This window comes from Chrysemys picta, chromosome 10 (assembly GCF_011386835.1).
Source record: "Chrysemys picta bellii isolate R12L10 chromosome 10, ASM1138683v2, whole genome shotgun sequence".
In the NCBI taxonomy this organism is placed as follows: Eukaryota; Metazoa; Chordata; order Testudines; family Emydidae; genus Chrysemys; species Chrysemys picta.
This window is the reverse complement of record NC_088800.1, coordinates 14,357,327-14,374,623: the sequence shown is the minus strand read 5'-3', so window position 1 is coordinate 14,374,623 and position 17,297 is coordinate 14,357,327. Positions and strand designations below refer to the sequence as shown.

At 49.2% G+C, this 17,297-nt stretch overlaps 1 protein-coding gene across 8 annotated transcripts in view; it reads left to right on the top strand.

Annotated features, from left to right (window-relative positions):
* NTRK3 (neurotrophic receptor tyrosine kinase 3) overlaps window positions 1-17,297 on the top strand; it is a 324,926-nt gene that overhangs the window by 96,597 nt on the left and 211,032 nt on the right. For all 8 annotated transcript variants that reach the window (XM_005294882.5, XM_065559292.1, XM_005294879.5 and 5 more), the window contains exon 4: window positions 6,348-6,416. In XM_005294882.5, coding sequence (XP_005294939.2) covers window positions 6,348-6,416 — 69 coding nt within the window. The remainder of the gene's footprint in view (window positions 1-6,347; window positions 6,417-17,297) is intronic.

The following is a 17,297-nucleotide window of genomic DNA, read 5'->3' as shown; positions in this document are numbered from 1 at the left end:
CACCCCAGTGCCAGAGGGCAACGGGCACTTTAGTAGCTAGCAGCGAGCCTGAGCTGGCCTGACCAGTGTACTCCAATCACGTTGTCATAATCTGTATCTAACAGGTGTGGTGTAAAGTATCAGCTGTGAACTGATAAAACGCTGGTCGCTAGTTTTATCGTGTGGGGGCTGTATGGATGATACGAGAAACATTTTGTGATGGAAATGTATTCTCAAGTGTTTTTGGCAGGTAGGGTTTAAGTCAACCCACCCTAGACAAAGGAACGTGGTCCCACCTGCTTGACTTTGCCTCCAATGTAAATTGAACAAAGAGAGGCAATGAAAGGACGTTTACATAAAAGGTAAACAAAGCCATCAAACTACTAGTGAATTGGGGAGATAGTTAAGTGGCTATCACAGTGGGGGGAGGAGACAGCAAACATGACAGGTGTCAGCTCCTTGGTGGACCCAGCAAGCTGAGCCCCCAGGAGGGCTTCCTGACTTTGAAAATAAAGATAAAAAAAGATAAGCAGAGAGAAGAAGCCGTTTTGGCATCCTTCACGTGAAGAGACAAAGAAGCCAAGCGCTTTAAGCTCTGTGTTGGATCTTGGCTAAGAATTGACCATTCATGCTGGAAGAACAACGGTGGTGATCAAATCACTTTGAACAAGAGGCTCTAGTTTAAGTTAGGTTTTAGTTTTAGAAGCGTATTTTTACCATTGTTTGTTGGTAGCCATTTCTGTCTCCGTTCCGCCAATATGGTACCACTTGAATGTCTGTGCTTTGTTCATAAACTTAATCTTGTTTGATGACACCACCACCTCAGTGCGTTGTTTCAAATGGAAGAGTAAAATCATCAGCCAAGCGAACAGGCTGGTGCTGCGTACTGTCTCACCAGAGGAGCAGCAAACTCGATAAGGTTTGGTGAGGGCTACAGTCAGAGGGACTGAGCTCTGCAGGGGAGATGGTTTTGGGTAGACTTGGGGCTGGTGGTGTCACCCCGAAAGGAGGAACCAGGTTGGTGGAAGCGAGGGTGAACCATTATACCGCTGTTGCCAGGGCTATGAGCCAAAGCTGCCCAGCACAGAAGCACCAGGCTTGCAGGGTGGCGGTGAAACAACCCCTTACTGGTCTGGGTGAACCACAAAGCGTCACATGACTTTCCAACCTCATTATTTTTTTAAATATAGTATTTTTTTTTTTAAATAAACCTCCTAAGATCAGGAACCTTACATAACTCACCCCACTTCAGAGTGTGTGTATCTGCCTCTGTTCACCAACGCCTTCCCCATGGCGTGAATCTCTGTTGAACTTCCCAGATAAAAGTTGTGAATAGTCGTCCCTGCCCGCCGTCGCCTGCAGATGTTGCCTATTGGGTCAGACGGTGTCACCGCTCTTCCAAAGGAGCGTTTCCTGCCAGATGTGAGCCAATGACAGTGCGTCCCCTCTTCACTGGGTTCTCCGGGAGGGGCGCGGCGAAGGAGTGAGGCTAAAAGCCGAGCACATCTGCCTAGCAAAGCGCCTCGCGTTAGCGAGGCCGTGTCCCCTCTCCATCTCTCCCTGCCCCAAATTGTAATAACATGATCGTGCTATTTTTGATTCCTTATTTGCGTGGAAAGCCTGTTGTTTTTTCTTTCCTTTTTCAGAATCCAATTTTCTCTTGACATTTCTGCCTAATGTAGCTAAACATGACCTTTGTGAAAGGACACTTCCAGCAAGATGTGCTCCCTCCTCTGCAGCTTTGTCTGCCGTTCTTCTACATCTCTCTCTATTTCTCACCCATCGTCCTTTCCACCCTCCCCTCTTCTCTCTCTGGTGGGGGGGAACTGTAGAACATTTACCGGCTAATCTTTCTGTAGCAACGGGATTTTCCTACCCTCTCCTCATCTGGCGGTGCCAGACTTCCAAAGGTTGACTCTTCTCTGAGGGGCACTGCAGTCCGATTCTCTGGGGCATGCTTGCAGGTTGTGCCCATTTCCCAAGGCTTTCCTGCGGATGGAAGTGGGAGCCATGGGCTTGTCTAAATGGAGACTTAGTGCGTGGCATGCTGGGGCGCACTAAACCTCCAGCGCGCTAGCCTGCCGCACACTAGCTGGCTGTGTGGACCTTGCTGCCGCGCCCTGAGTTCCGTAGTGTGGTTTGATCCATTGCTGAGTGAAACCGTAGTAGGTCCAAGCGCACTATGGAACTCTTAGCATGCAGTAGCAAGGTCCACACGGCCTGTTAGCATGCAGCAGGCTAGTGCGTTGTGGATTTACATCCCAGCTTGCCACACGCTAAATCTCCTTTTAGACAAACCCAGTGTTTCCACAGTGTTGGGAATTGAGGGATCTTTGCTGCCTCAGTGAGATTCTTGCAGTTTGCAGTGCTTTATGCGCGGTATGATGTAGCGTGACATGAAGCCACGGCTTATGGATGCAGCGGAGTCATGTGGCTACTACCACACAGCTCTATGACACCAGGACACGTGATGGGATTTATCCTCTAACCAAAGTGAACGACGCGTATTTGGGAGTGTTTGCCTTGTAAGCAGCACAGATGTGTCTGGGCTTCAACTGCAGAAGTCCAGATCTGACCTCTTCAGGAGAGGTTGTCCTAAGTTAGGGCAACCCCTGGAGCTGTTCTAACCTATGCCGCCTAGAATCTGAGTGGCAGAGGGGTGACTTAAAGTGACATTTGCCCTCCAACCCCCTGGGCTATGGCTTGTGTGCTACATGTCTCGTAAAGCAAAGCCTAGACCAGGGATGGCAACCTTTGGCATGCGGCCCATCAGGGAAATCTGCTGACAGGCTGGGACAGTTTGTTTACTTGCAGTGTCTGCAAGTTCGGCCGATCGCAGCTCCCACTGGCGGCGGTTCGCCGTTCCAGACCAACGGAGGCTATGGGAAGCGGCGGCCAGCACATCCCGCGGCCCGTGCCGCTTCCCGCAGCCCCCATTGGCCTGGGACAGCGAACCGCGGCCAGTGGGAGCTGCGATCGGCTGAACCTGTGGATGCTGCAGGTAAACAAACCATCCTGGCCCGCCAACAGATTTCCCTGACTGGCCGCGTGCCAAAGGTTGCCGATCTCTGGCCTAAAATCTGACATTGACTCTCTCCTGGAGGCTGGGTGGCACACTGGCTTGTTATTGCAGCATCCTTCAGGCAGGTTGTGTTGTAGAGGCCAGGGTGTCTCAAGTGGGCTGGCTGGGCAGAGACCCAGAGCCGCAGGTTTCCAGGGGCTTTGTGAGGAAGATTGTGAGGAGTTCTTCCAAGCTGGAAAGGTAAAACTCTTTCAGAGACTCCTGTATCCAAAAAAGATCAGTTTGGATTTGTAGGACCCATCCCATTTATTGCCCCTAGCACTAAATACCTGGCCTCACTGTATATTGCTTTCTTATTCTGAGCATAAGAGCCAAGTGACTCTAATAGCCCAAACCCTTCAGACTCCCTCCTATATCAAACCCACGTAGAGCCGAAGTCCGTGTCCGCTCTCAATGCTGCCTCGTGCTTATCCCATTTCCCTGAGTCTGATGGGGATCCTCGTGCTTGGCCTATAGCAAACTTGGCTGCCTGGAGCTGCCTTCGTGCCACCACCTCCTCTTGCCCCATATTTCCTCTTTAGCTGGCTGCAGATTTAATGAGGCTCTGGATCTCTTGTTCATGTCTCTTGCTCTTCGTCGCCATTCTCCGTGAATAAGGTCACAGCATGAATGATCTCTGCAGCCAAGGAACCGTTGTCATAGCTGATAAATTGCCATGCCTGCCCAGGCATAGGTGACCAGGGCAATGATGATTCAGATGGGCCAGCAAAGGGGAGGGAAATTAGAGGATGAGGAAGGAGTTGAGTGGCATGAGAGACAGAAAGGGGTCAGTGCTTTAATGGGAGGGAGGGAGATCAAGGGAAGGGGTGCTATTGGTGATTAATAAGTGTGCAGAACCCCACTGCTGAGAAGGGGGAAAGACAGTCCTGAAGCAACTCTACTCTGCAAATCCTGTTCACTGGACGTTCGTTGCTGGCATGCAGCGATGGAGATGGCTTCCCGTTCCTCCCCATGCAGCGGGTTCTCCCCCACTAGCAGCTCTACAGGAATGGGCTCCCAAACCAAAGATTCTCCTGGGCAGATATTGCTGTCTCTGCACTCAGGGTGTGGGACCCCAGCTCTCAGCCTTCACTGTGACTTAAAAAGCCAGACAATGACTTCAGGGGTTACTGAAGTTTATTGCTGAACTTCCAATTGAAGTCTAAGCTCGGGATTCGCCTGTGATCCACCCCTACCTCTTGGTTCTTGCTGTAAAATGGGAGTTTGGTTGGGAAGAAGAGACGGCAGAGTTAATTAGGCTGTAATTAGGAGAAGGCTTTATGATCACTCACGCTGATGATTAATGGTTTGAAATTTTTGCCCCTAGTTTCTGCAGCTGTGGGTTTTCATGCTCAAGTTGTTGCAGGTGCAAAAACTTCAGCGTGCAGGTGCGAGCTGAATTTGTGTGTGTGTGTGTGTGTGTGTGTATGGTCTGAGCTGCCAGGTGTGTAGCTTTGATGTGCAAAGCTGTGAGGCCTAATTTTTCTTCGAGTGCTTGCTCATGTCAATTCCATGTTAGGTAAGTGCGCGCCCACGTGCACAGCTGCCGGAGATTTTTGTCTTACTGATATCCACAGGGCCAGCTCTGGAGCCCCATGCTCATGTGCTGGTATATGATGCGCCACCAGCCCTGCGCCCTATCAGTTCCTTCTTACTGCCTGGGGCGGTTGCTGGAACGCCTTTCCTCTTGTGACGGCAAGTCCTTTATGGTGTTTCTCCTTCATAGTTTCTTGTATATAGTTGTTCATAGAGTTAGTATTTAATAGTTAGTAAGTTACAGTTAATTAGTGGTCCCCTTAGAGACGTCGTCCCAAGGATGGGGCTTGCTCCGGTCCCTGGGCTTCAAACCATGTTCCGCTTGCCATAAGCCTATGCCTGTCAGCGACCGCCATGCAAGCTGTCGGAAGTGTTTGGGAGAGACGCACATTAAAGATAGGTGCTGATTCAAGACCTCTGCAGAGCCACTACCTGGTCTTCAGTCCATACCTTTGTGTCCCATTACGCCATCACCCAGCAGGCTCGGGACGACTCCAGCTTCAACAGAGCAGTGTTGCAAACAGCACATCTGTGAACTCTAAGCCCACCTCCAGGGATACTGCTTAGAAGTCACCTAACATGGAATCCCCATGAGCAAGCACTGAAAGGAGAAAAAACGGTTACTAACCTTCCGTAACTGCTGTTCTTCGAGATGTGTTGCTCATGTCCATTCCATGAATCGGAGTTGACGGCAAGAAGGAACTGAGAGGCCACAGGGCCAGCAGCACCTCATATACTGGCACACGAGCGTGGGGCTCCAGAGGGCACCAGAGCTGGCCCTACGGATACCACTAAGGCAAAAATCTCTGGCAGCCATGCACGTGGGCACGCGCACACACCTAACATGGAATGGACACAAGCAGCACACCTCGAAGAACAAGTTATGGAAGGTTACAAACCGTTTTTTGGGGTTTTTTTGAGCGAGGGTTGAGGATCCATTGAACATTTTGCCTTTTACGAAATGTAGGTTCTTTGTTTTTTCCCGTCATCTTAAAATGAATCAATAATAAAATACAGGCGACCCTTCCGTCTCTCTGTGTGTGTGTCTCTCTCTATCTTTCTCTTTCTCTGCCTTTGTCCTCTCTGAGCTAGTCTTTGACCCCTGTTTGCTCTCTCTCCCATCTCCAGCTCTTTTTGTCTCTCTCCTTCTTTTACTTGACTCAGTAGACGTGGGCACTGGTTTGTAAAATGTTCCCAGAGAGAGAAGAGGTCACATTTCTGTAGTTCAGGGCGGAGTAGTGCTAGGAGGTGGTTGTTCTTAGTTGCTACAGCAGCAGTTCCTTTTGGTGTGAAAGATGCAGAACCTAATGGGAAAACAAATATACAAATCCTGTTTTAAAATTTCCCTTCTCTGTGTTTCTGTTAACACTTTGGACTGTTACAGTTCAAATAATTCTAAAGATTAGCATTTTGTTTATCTCTTGTATTTCACTTGAGTTTGGAGAGTGTAACCAGGCTGATCAGTTTTCCTTTCTGTTTGTAGCAGGTTCCCTTTCCGGTTCTCAAGTATAGTTGCAGGGAATTGTTCTGTTTGTATTTTTCACATTGCAACAGAATATGGACTGTTTTCACAAAAAGGAAGGGAAGTCTTCTATCCACATTCAGTGTCATTAAAATATTTTTACTAAACCTTAAGTTGGGGCCTTAGACGACTTGATAGCCTCCCTGTAGCTGTAAACTGTAGGGGAAAATGATGAGCTCTGAGGAACCCTGTAGGGTCTGGTGCAGAGGGAATTATTCACCATGAATTCTTTCTCTTGTTAATTTTCAGAAACCTCTCCGATAACCGGCTTACCACACTGTCATGGCAACTCTTCCAGACACTGAGGCTTTCTGAACTGTAAGTTCCATCCTGGAGGGATCTCCTGGAAGTGGGGTGGGTGGGAGGGGGTACAGAAAGTCCCCCCCGAAAAAAGATTAATTTTGAAACCGGTGATATATGAGTGTGAATAATTATCTAAAATCCCAGAGGGCAGAGTGAATTCTGGAAGGGGTTCCTGGGCACGGAAGCACCAGAGCCCTGCTGCTTCTTTGTTAACTTCATAACATCTTGTGAACTGATGTTTGGGGCTGATGAGAGAGCCATTTCTGGGCTTATAACTGTTTGGTTAAATGCAAGGCCAGATTTTAAGTGGACCTCCATAAGGGCCAGACCCTGTGAGATGGGAAGAGTCCTCCACTCTCATTCATTTGCAGGCTATGGTTGGTTGTACGGCAAGGGTCATCCAACTGTGGAGGGGTGCATTTCGTAGGCAATGGTGGCTGTAATGATAGGTCACTCCCTTGCTCTTGAGTAACCAAGGCACCTGCCAGATCCTGTGTGGGCGAGAGGCGAGTGTCTCTCCTGGGTCACCTGAGGGCTGCAGCCCACTGAATTATTGATAAAGCATGCTCCACTGCGTCTGAAGAGTAAGTGGACATGAAATCAATGGAGCGCTGCCCTGGTGACCTGTTTTGTTGAGTTTTAGAAATAGTTGTTCAGTGGATATAAAAAAAAATGTACGATTTATCCCAGAGGATCATGGGATATCCCATTCATCCTCACCTGTGATCAATACAGCTGTAAGCTAGAAGTGACTTATGAAAGAATAATGACAGTCTCTCAAGTGGGAGTAAATGTGTTATCACCGCTGTTACTGCAGTGCATTTTATTTCTGTCAAATTGTTAAATGAAAAATACTAATAGTGATATTAGAAAATAAAGAAATACCCATCCGATGGGGAATCTGGCTCACAGAGTTAAACGCTGGATTTGGAATTCATCTCTGCACTGATTGCAGCTCACACGAGTTCCAAGTCCTGGCTCAGGTTTCAAGTTTAAAAGAGGTGAGTGGCTTGTAGTCTTAGGTTTCCATTTGTTCTCATTGCACCATCTGGCACAATTCAGATTAGTGGTTGCTAGCCAAGAGAGGCCCATGAATGGAAGAGCAGGGGGGCTGCAGGTCCAGACTGAGGTGCATTGGCAGAGTTGTGGGGGAAAGCCCAGGGCTGGGATAACAGGGGGGTGCTGCAGATCAGGACGGGGGTGCTTTTGCAAAAATCGTTGGAGTCAAGCTCTAGAATGGGGTATGCTGCAGATCAGTGTAAATACTCTCAATGTTAATTTGTTTTTAAATGGTTCTGTCCCATTTGGTTATACCGCACTTCAAGTATATCCCGTGTCTACAACCCCACATCAGGCCAACACCAACAATGATGGAAACTGAGGATCCTTCATATTTGGGCAGCAAAAAAATTAGCCAAGAAGCCTCTTTCTTGGCCTACAACAGGGATTTCGATCTGGTTGAGCTTGCTTCATGTTGTGGCAGCAGGGTAGCTCATGTCCATTACTCGAAGGGCTGACGATCAGGTGAGCTATATGAAGGAGGAGAATGGAAGTGGTGTAAACAGTCCAGTTCCTTTTGGAGCCTCTTGCAGAGTGGTTTTGTAGGAGGTAGTGAGCCTTGGCTGGTGGGAGAAGTAACATGGATGAGGTTGCTGGGGATCAAAGAAGGGGGAAAATGGCACTGCCGTTATGAAGCGGTGTGGTGGGTGCTATCCCTTATAAAGCTTCAGGCCTCTAGGGCTGGGAAAGTATTAACTCCCAAGTGTGTGCGCCTCAAGCTATCAAAGTGGCTCCTAAGATGGAAAAAACCCATTGGGTTTAAGTCCTTCATTGAGAGTTATGCCTATGGGGGATGACTTCCTTTGAGCTGAATCAGAATCAGCATACAATCAGCATACAGTTCAGATAAACAGAAGTTTCCAGATGGGATCCTGCTCTGCAACAAGTCTCCGTCCAGCTGGAGCGTGGCCAGGCTGGTGGTAAGCAGTAGGACAGGACAGGGATGCTGCTCCAGGAAGTCTAGAAGAGAGAGGGAATCTTTCTTAGCAGGCTGGGAGAGTACCAGTGTTGGCGGGAGGCGTGCTTTGAGCACCTCCGCTGGGATAGGGACGAGGGTGGCCTGGGTTGAGAGAAGACCGAAAGGGGTGGAAATCAAACTACAAGGCTGAATAATTGTGAATGTGAAGATGCTAGAGAGTGAGGGGGAAAGAGAGAACGGAATAAATGTATTGCACACAGGGTTGACCCCTAAAGCTCAGAGGGCAAGATGAGCGCAATGGGGAATAAATCTCCAGCAGGTTGGGGAGAAGTTAAGAACGGATGGTCCAGGAGAAACATAACATTTAAAAATCCCAAGAGGCTCAGCCAGTAGAAGACATTTATGTCATATCAAGCTACAAGATGGGTTACAAGACTTGGGAGGGAGGTGGAATACACAGTCCACACAAGGTGACAGTGTTGTACTGGTGGAAGCTAGAGAGAGAGCTGCAGTGTGAGGTTGGCTAAGAACTTGAAGGTGAGCCAAATCTCTCTTGAAAGGAAGAAAGTAATGAAACGAGAAGATAGATGCAGAGAGACAGCAAGCGTGAGAAAGTCAGGTTGAGTCGTACGAGCTCTGCAAGGCCTTGGGGAGGCAGGAGAAATATTACAGAAGACACAAGAACACATGTTCGCATGATGTGTACTATCCTCCAGAGCGATGGGAATATAGGAAGATGAGATGGGGACAAGCTGGCCTTCTAATGGCAACAGCTGCTGCTGCTTAAGGCCAAAGATGGAGTGGCGGTTACCGAGAGGACACCCGGCAGAGTAGACAGCCCCAGCTGGTTAGGAGGGGCTCGTCACTTGAACATAACCAGGCAAAAAGGATCTGTTAGCATTTCAGGGCATCAAGAGGCAGAAATGTCAGTGCAGGTAAAGATGCCCCCAGGGGGCCAGCTGAAAGAAGTGGAGCAAGCGGTAAAGGTAATGGTGGGAATGTGACAGATCGGAGACCTGGGCAGTGTAAAGAGTTCAAATGACTCTACTAAAATGTGCCAGGCAGGCCTTAGCGCTTTGGGACAATACGTGTTAAATGGCTTTCCTGGGGAATACCTGGGGAGTTTTTAAGGCAATTGCCACAACTCCGGTTTTGCAAGAACCCAGCTTTTCGGGGCTACACCCTAAGGAGAGGGCCATCAACTGGTGATTGCCTGCTATGGGAGTTCAAGCACTGACAGCTGCCAGAGCCCTATGTTGGAGTTGGGGTGACCCCAGTAAGCTTTTAGGATGCAGGTAGGTGCTTTTCTTGGGTTTTTGTGTGCTTTCTTTGTAATACTTTGACTTTCAGAATAAATGTGCTTATTTAGAAGGAGCTGTGTGTTAACTTACAGCGGCTGGCCACACACTGCTCGTTGCCCTTGGGGAGAGAGCAAAGCGCAGGCGCTGGCCATTTAGGGAGATTGGATTGCTGCGGGTATCAGGGAGCTGTGCCGTCTCAGGTCCAAGCCAGAGGGGAGTGAGATGCAGGTCTCTGCCCAGGAGAGGTCGCAGCTGGAAGCCCTCAAGGGACCATGGAGGAGGAAATACAGGTGCAGTTACCCTGAAACGGTGACAGGGAGAAACAGCTCCTTGGGGTGGATTGGGAGGAGAGGCACTGCAATGGACATGACATGAAATGGAGAGCGATAGAGAACGTCAGGTCTGATGAAGCCATTCACAGCAAACGCAGGAGAGGAGAGAGCACGGAAATAGTAATACCAGGATCATGCCACCCGTAAGATCTGGCTGACATATGGGAATTTCCTGAAGAATTCCAAGCTTCAGTGGGTTTGTGTCTGCCCTTTAGGCACATGGAACCAACAGCCTCCTTGCAGGAATGAGTAGTTTTTTGCAGGCTAGGGCTTCTTTGTCGTTGGCCAGAGCCAACCTTCTCCCCAGCTGACCGTTCCCCCAGAGCGACTGGCAAGAGGTCATCTCCTATTGATGATTTCTACATGTTCCCCACTCCTGCTGGTGCAAGCACCGAGCAACTGGTTCTTGGCATCAAACATAAGGCAGATCCCTCTTGGGACAGGATGACTTTGTATGAATACAATACAATGCATTACAAAGGAAAGTCCTGATCCACTCCTTTTCAGCCAACACCACAGGGACTTGAGAAACAAGAGGTTTGGTACCAAAATATACCTCCTCCACTCCTGGAAAAAGCCATGTCTGGGGATGGCTTGCTGTGAGTCAACCCCTAACTCTCCTAGGCTCAGACTGACCTTGTCGGGCAGGTCTCCAGCCAAAAGATGTGCAGCTCTTGTGAGCCTGTAGTGTGCTGAGCTCAGGGAAGCTTCAAAAACATGCAACAGCTCATAAACATTGGACTTACAGGCCTTGTTATCCAGAGGTCACTGCTGGCTTCTTCCGTCATGCCCTGGGAGAGCTTGGGGCTGACCTTTCAGGAGAGTTTTGTAAAAAAAAACCTGCCCCCAAAACTGACCTTCCCAGCGCAGTGAGAGATCCAAGCCTTCCTTGATCCAGTGGCATCTTTCATTTTATAAAACCTTGGTGTTACAGGAAACTCCTCCCTCACCCAGACCTCCAGTCCTTCTAAAGCAATCTGTAACTGCCTCATTGCCCTGCAAAACATTTCCATAGTGCTGTTGTGAGAGGTGACGGTGCTGAATGGGGCACAGCAGGGTGTCTGTTAATATCATGAGCACAAGTTAATTTCACATGTGTCCATTGCTTGAGGACTTATTGCCACCGACAGGCACGCTAATGGAGTTGGCTATACACAAGAGGGGCCTCCCTGCTGGGTGCAGGGGACTAATTCAGCAACCAGAAACCATGCCTCGCTCTGTAGATTAAATCTCCCCTTCTTGTTCCATTGCCTGCCACCAGGGGTTCTGAAATGATGAAGCCAGATATTTTTCCTTCTTTGCTGGGCACCCTGATTCACTTGGAGGCTCAGCAAAGGAGGTCAGAGTCCCTACCTGGGAGAGTGCTTTAAGCCGCAAGCATAAAAAACCTTAACCCTAATTTTATATGACCCAAAGCAGACAATGGAAACAAGGCACAGATCTGCTGTTTCCCATTAGGAACTTTGCTGCGGGCACTTTTGTTTTAACTGGTGAATCATATAGTGAGCTCGCTGAACCAGGGACAGGCTGTGAGGGTTTGGTGTGTCCCACGCGGCTGCGTTATTCTTGAGAGAATAGTTTTGAGATGATCACACATCTAAAACCATGGTCATCCCAGTGCATTCAGGAGCTCCTCAGGCCTCTGCCCCACAGAGCCCATTGGGTTTTTTTGGGAGCAGGGTGGCTGGGGTAATTTCCAAACATTCTAGGCACTGCATTGTGGTTAGGAGGCTTGGCTGAACCAGGCAGCTGCAACTAGGGTGACCAGATGTCCCGATTTTATAGGGACAGTCCTGATATTTGAGGCTCTGTCTTCTATGGGTGCCTATTGCCCCCAACCCCCGTCCCGATTTTTCACACTTGCTCTCTGGTCACACTAGCTGCAACACTTTATGATTCACTTAGTGTAGGCAGGGATTAGGCATCCTTTGCTGACTCGCTCCTTACCAACTGCTGCTGCATATTTCTGAGATCTTCCTAGGTGCCCTCACCTCTCCTGGTCACCTAGACCCTTCCCCTGTACTACGCCGTTCATGTGTAGTCAAATGGGACTTCCTGAAAATGAGCCGTGTTAACTCTGAGCCCAACTTGGCTGCCAAGACTGGGTGCAGTTCTTCTCTCCTGGAATGAAACTGCCAGACCCACTTGTGCCTGTTCCCTCTGCTTCCTGCGCCAGTAGAACCATTTTCAAAACTCACTTGGTGCGTGCTGTGCTGCTGTGTGTCTCCTCCCCTGCCCAGCCATGGATGGAATATGCTAGACCAGCATGTGGGTTCATCTCCTTTTGCTGGCTCGTTCCTTTAGCTTAGAAGGTAGATACATTTGATAGATTAGATCCCAGTTCACTTACACATGTGCAATTGTGATTTCTCAAAGCTGTGGGTTATTTTTTCAAATGAGGTGTCTTAAGGAAGCAGAATGGTTGTGCACCCCTTGAGAGACGGTAACCTGGCCGTGGATTGGGAATACCTCTAGCCTGAATATATAAACTAAAATCTTCTTGTCCTTTCCTAGAGTAAAACGTGCAGAATACAGCTCATGAGAAAGAACCCTCAGCCTTTAGATCTTGCTGCAGCTCTGATACGGCTGTTAAGCATATGGCAGCAACTAAGTGAAATTAACTTCCAGAGGCTGCTGAGGAAAGGGACCGCAGCTGTGGAGAAAATTAGCTCCTTCTCTTTCTAAGTTGCAGCCTCACAGGGAGGATAGCTTGGTTTTCTGAGATGGCTGTGCATCCCTTGGTCATTCTGGTATTAACACCTCTCATGCTCTCATTCTGGGTGCCTCACTTCAGGAAAGATGTGGACAATTTGGAGCGAGTCCAGAGGATGGCAATAAAAACGATAGAAGGTTTAGAAAACTTGACCTCTGAGGAAAGGTTAAAAAAACTGGGGATGGTTTAGTCTTGAGAAAAGAAGACTGGTGGGGCAGGGGTAACCTGAGAACAGTCTTCAAGTATGTTAAGGGCTGTTATAAAGAGGAGGGCGATGTGTTCTCCATGTCCACAGAAGGAAGGACAAGAAGGCTTAATCTGCAGCGAGGGAGATTGAGGTTAAATATTAGGGAAAACTTTCTAGCTAGAAGGGTAGTTAAGTTCTAGAATAGGCTTCCAAGGGAGTGTAGTGGACCCTCTCGCTCCTGCTTGGAGGGAGGCCACTCGTTCAGGTTGCCTTCGGGCTTGTCTGGCCAAGGCACGAAGCTGCAGAACAGTCTAGGGCCCTTGTCTCCACCTGAGGTGGAGCAAGGCCCCCCAGATCCTCTAGTTCCCAGCCCCACAATAGGGCTGGGCACCAGATAGTCACGGCCAGGCTTTAACCTGGGCTTGGGGAGGCTCAAGCTGCCAGCAATTAAACACCAACTACAGGTCCGGCTGCCAGCAAGACAATCACAGTCTATGGAGCTGGTGCGGGCCTGGGCTTGAGGTTCAGGCTGCCAGCCAACAAACAGTCTCAAGGCTGGCTTTAGCCAGGGCGGGGCTCAGGCAGCCAGCAAAGCAACAGTCTATAAGGGAGCTGGTAGGGGAGGCTCCTTCTTCAGGGTGGGAGCTCCCCTGCACAGTGTAGGGAGCCGGCCACCCTGGGGTGAGGTGGCAGGGGTCGCAGGCCTCAGGGTACACCGCGGCTAGTAGTCCGGGCCATGCCTCGTCGGGGTCTCCCACTTCTGCGGCTATCACACAGCCGGGGGTAGGTTCCCCTCCTGGGCATGGCAGGAGCGTCCTCCTCTGAGGATTCCACCCTAACTGGGCTGCAGGGCCTTCCTCTTATACTTCTGGCCCTGCCCCGGCACCTCCGGTGAGGGGGGCGGGGCAGGCTAGGCTCCGCCCACCAAGGGGAGTGTAGTGGACCCTCGCTCTCCCGCTTGGAGGGAAGCCGTTCGGCCTCACTACAGGGAGGTAGTGGAATCCCCATCGTTGGAGGCTTTTAAGAATAGGTTGGACAAACACCTGTCAGAGATGGTCTATATGTACTTGGTCGTGCCTCAGCACAGGGAGGCTGGACTTGATTATGTCTTGAGGTCCTTTCCAGCCCTGCATGTCTATGATTCTTGTGACATACGCCCTGCAGTTCCTTCCATCCTCTTGACCTCTTAAAGACTGATAAAAGTATTGGCATAAATGAATTGTCTCTTGGTCTGAAGTTGTATCTGTGACATTAGGCATCCCGGTGGGTGCCTTCTAGCTGGACATTGAAAAGTCAGCATATGCCAATAGGCACCATGCAGTTACCAGAGCTATTTCCTCTGAGCGCATAGGGAGAAAGCTCTGTTAATCTCAAGTAATGTTCCCGGAAAGTACTCCTTCTTAACGGTAAGCACTGGAACGCTGGGTGGCCTGGTACCTGAGTTCTAACTGGAACACCTGGCAGCACATCCTACCACTGTAGTATCTGAGCGGGGCAACTACCATCCTTTTCTTACTAGGAAATGGTTGTTTATATCACCCCACTGGGGTGCCTGGCACATGTCAAGGGAGTCAGATAACCTCCCTGTTCTGCACTTAGGGGAATGATAGCTCTATTCCAGGAGACAGTCCATGGGCTACAGTGGTTGTGGGAAAATAGAACAGAAGGGAATGCTGCTTTTAAGTGGCATTGTTTGTAATGGTCAGGCATGAGCCCTGAGGCTTGATAGGGCCTGGCATGGAGTTGAGTGAGCAGAAAGAAGCGTGTTTCAATTACTATGGACAGAGTGGTGGATGCAGGAGCAGAACAGCATGGGAGTCAAAATCCCTGTCTGTAGCGTAGAGAATGTATCTCCCCCTCCTGTGAATCAGCTGGCCTGGCAGCAGGGGTTCAAAGCCTGGAGCGCTTTTGGGAAAAGCACAAATAAAGGAGAATCAATAGCTGTATCTGAAAAGCAGCCCTGTCCCCAGAGTGGCAAAGTGCCAGCTGCTGATGGCACGCGGCACTTCCAGTCGATGAGAGGAGTTAATTTGTGCAAAAGCTCCCCGGGGGGCCACGATTAGGGGGAGTTACATCACTGACTCTGGGGCAGGTTGTTAGTAAATTCTACCCTGAAGTGTGCTGCTCCTGTATTATTCATGGGGCTTCATGCATTATCGATGGGCCAGAAAACTGCACTCTGTTACTTACAGATCTGCCCCTGAAGTGCTGTGAGGGCGGCGGCTCTCGCTGGCAACCTGATTTCAGGGCCATGTTTCCAGCCAAGTAGAATTCCCCCCCCCTCTTCTAGTCTCCCCCTCCTCTCTGCTGCGTCTCAGGACGTAACTCACATTAACAAACCTGCTATTAGCAAAGACCAGAACGCCTAACCGTGTGCTGTCCCACCACACAGCCAGCACCATGTGATCTCCCCTCCCTGCGCGTGGCCGACATCCTGTCACACTGATGGAAGGTACCTATGTATCGAGGGGAGTGAGGACTCCAGATCTACAGCCATGCTGAAGTGAATTCAAGGCCTATTTTGGGCACCAGTGATAATCATAGTGGTGGGGGAGGATGCTTAAGTCATGCAGTGTGGGATGCCATGTGCCCCCAAATCCCTGAGACAGTCATGATGATCGCAGGTCTGTCTTCTCTAAGCCTTGTTCTGCTAGATTACTGATGGGTCCCTGATTTTTTTTCTCGTGCGACAGTCTCTTGCACCTGTATTCTAAAGGGTGTAGATTCTTGTGAGGGGAGAGGGAGGGAGAGACCTGAAATGCCACCCATCATCCAAGTTGGGCCACCAAAATGATCATCTGTAAAATATCGAACAATGTGCACATGGAAAGTGACATCACCAGGTTTCAGGATCAAGATCTTTTGAGAAAACAGGGGAACTTGCCATCTCCCTTTGCACTTAGAGTTTCAGCAGCCCTGCAGTACACCGCATCAGAATCCGGTGTGTGGGTGGGGGACCGCATCAGAATCCGGTGTGTGGGTGGGGGCTATGTAGCTTTTTTTTTTTTTTAATGAAAATGTAAATTTTGCAGACCAAGATGGAGGAAAGCAGAGGAGTACTGGCCCCTGGCTTGGCCAACCCCTGGTACGCAGTTGTACAAAGATGCAGAATCCCTGAGTGTTTTGGGCTTGCTGAATCTTTCGTAACCTCAGAGTTGGAAAGGACCCTTCCATTTTCATATGGCTGAGTCTGCACTTCACAGCTCCTACGCCTCCTAGTTTCTCTTGGCTTCTGGCTGTGTCTGTGTTGGGAAATCCTGTCATGTCTCTGGCTGAGTCCAGAAGACCCTCTGTGACAGAATATATCCCTGTGTTCACACCCTACACGCTATTGTAATAATGTTTGTACCAGGTTTGCCTTGTGAGGTATCATTTAAAAACTCCTAATTTGCTGATCAATAATATAATGGCAAAATGCACATAGTATTATATGTGAAGTTATAAACAGAAGCTGAGATCATGACTAGAAGTATGATTAAGTCTGGGGAGTGGTCAGACCAGTTCCTCAGAGACAAAGGATGTGCAGACACCACAGCCAGGTGTAAACACGGCTAATGAACCATTACATGCTGGTACCTAAGTGGCGATTCTTTGGCAGGAAAGGAGGCGGGGTAAAAATCTACATCTTATCAAAGAAATAGCATGGACTTCCCTTGCACACAGACTGCCTGTCACCTTGCTCCCAGCTGGAAATGCTTCTCAAAGTGGGGACAGGACTATAAAGGAAGGGGCAGACACCCCAAGACACCCCTCTGTCTCTCCCTGTCCATCGCATTCACAGCACCTGAAAACACAAAGGAAGCAGCAGTTGGATTCTGGAGGAAGGGTCCTGACCTAAAGAGTTTGGTCAATAAGACTGCTGAAAGCATGTGGTGAGGAAACTTTGCTTTGAATCTGATACAGGTTGTTAAGTTAGGCATCGGTTGCATTTTATCTTTATTGTTCTTGTAACCATTTCTGACTTTTATGCCTCATTACTTGTACTCACTTAAAATCTATCTTGTTAATAAACTTGTTTTACTGTTTTATCTAATCCAGTGTATTCAAGTTGAAATGTCTGGATAACTTTTTAAGGTAATAAGATGGCATATTGCTCCCTTAAGGAATAATGGACGTAATATATTTGTACTGTCCAGGAAAGGGCTGGGCAGGGCAGGACATGTATTTCAGGGGGAAGATCTAGGACTGGGAGTGTGTTGGGGTCACCCTGCAGTATAGCCAAGGCTGGTAAGAGGCAAGGTGTGGCTGGCTGGCTGCAGCACACACATGGACATTGCTGGGAGTGACTTACACGCTGGAGGTTGTTTGTGAGCAGTCCAGGGTGGAGGCTTCAGCAGCCCGGCCTTGTGAAGAGCACCCCAGGTTACAGGGCAGGGGTGACACAG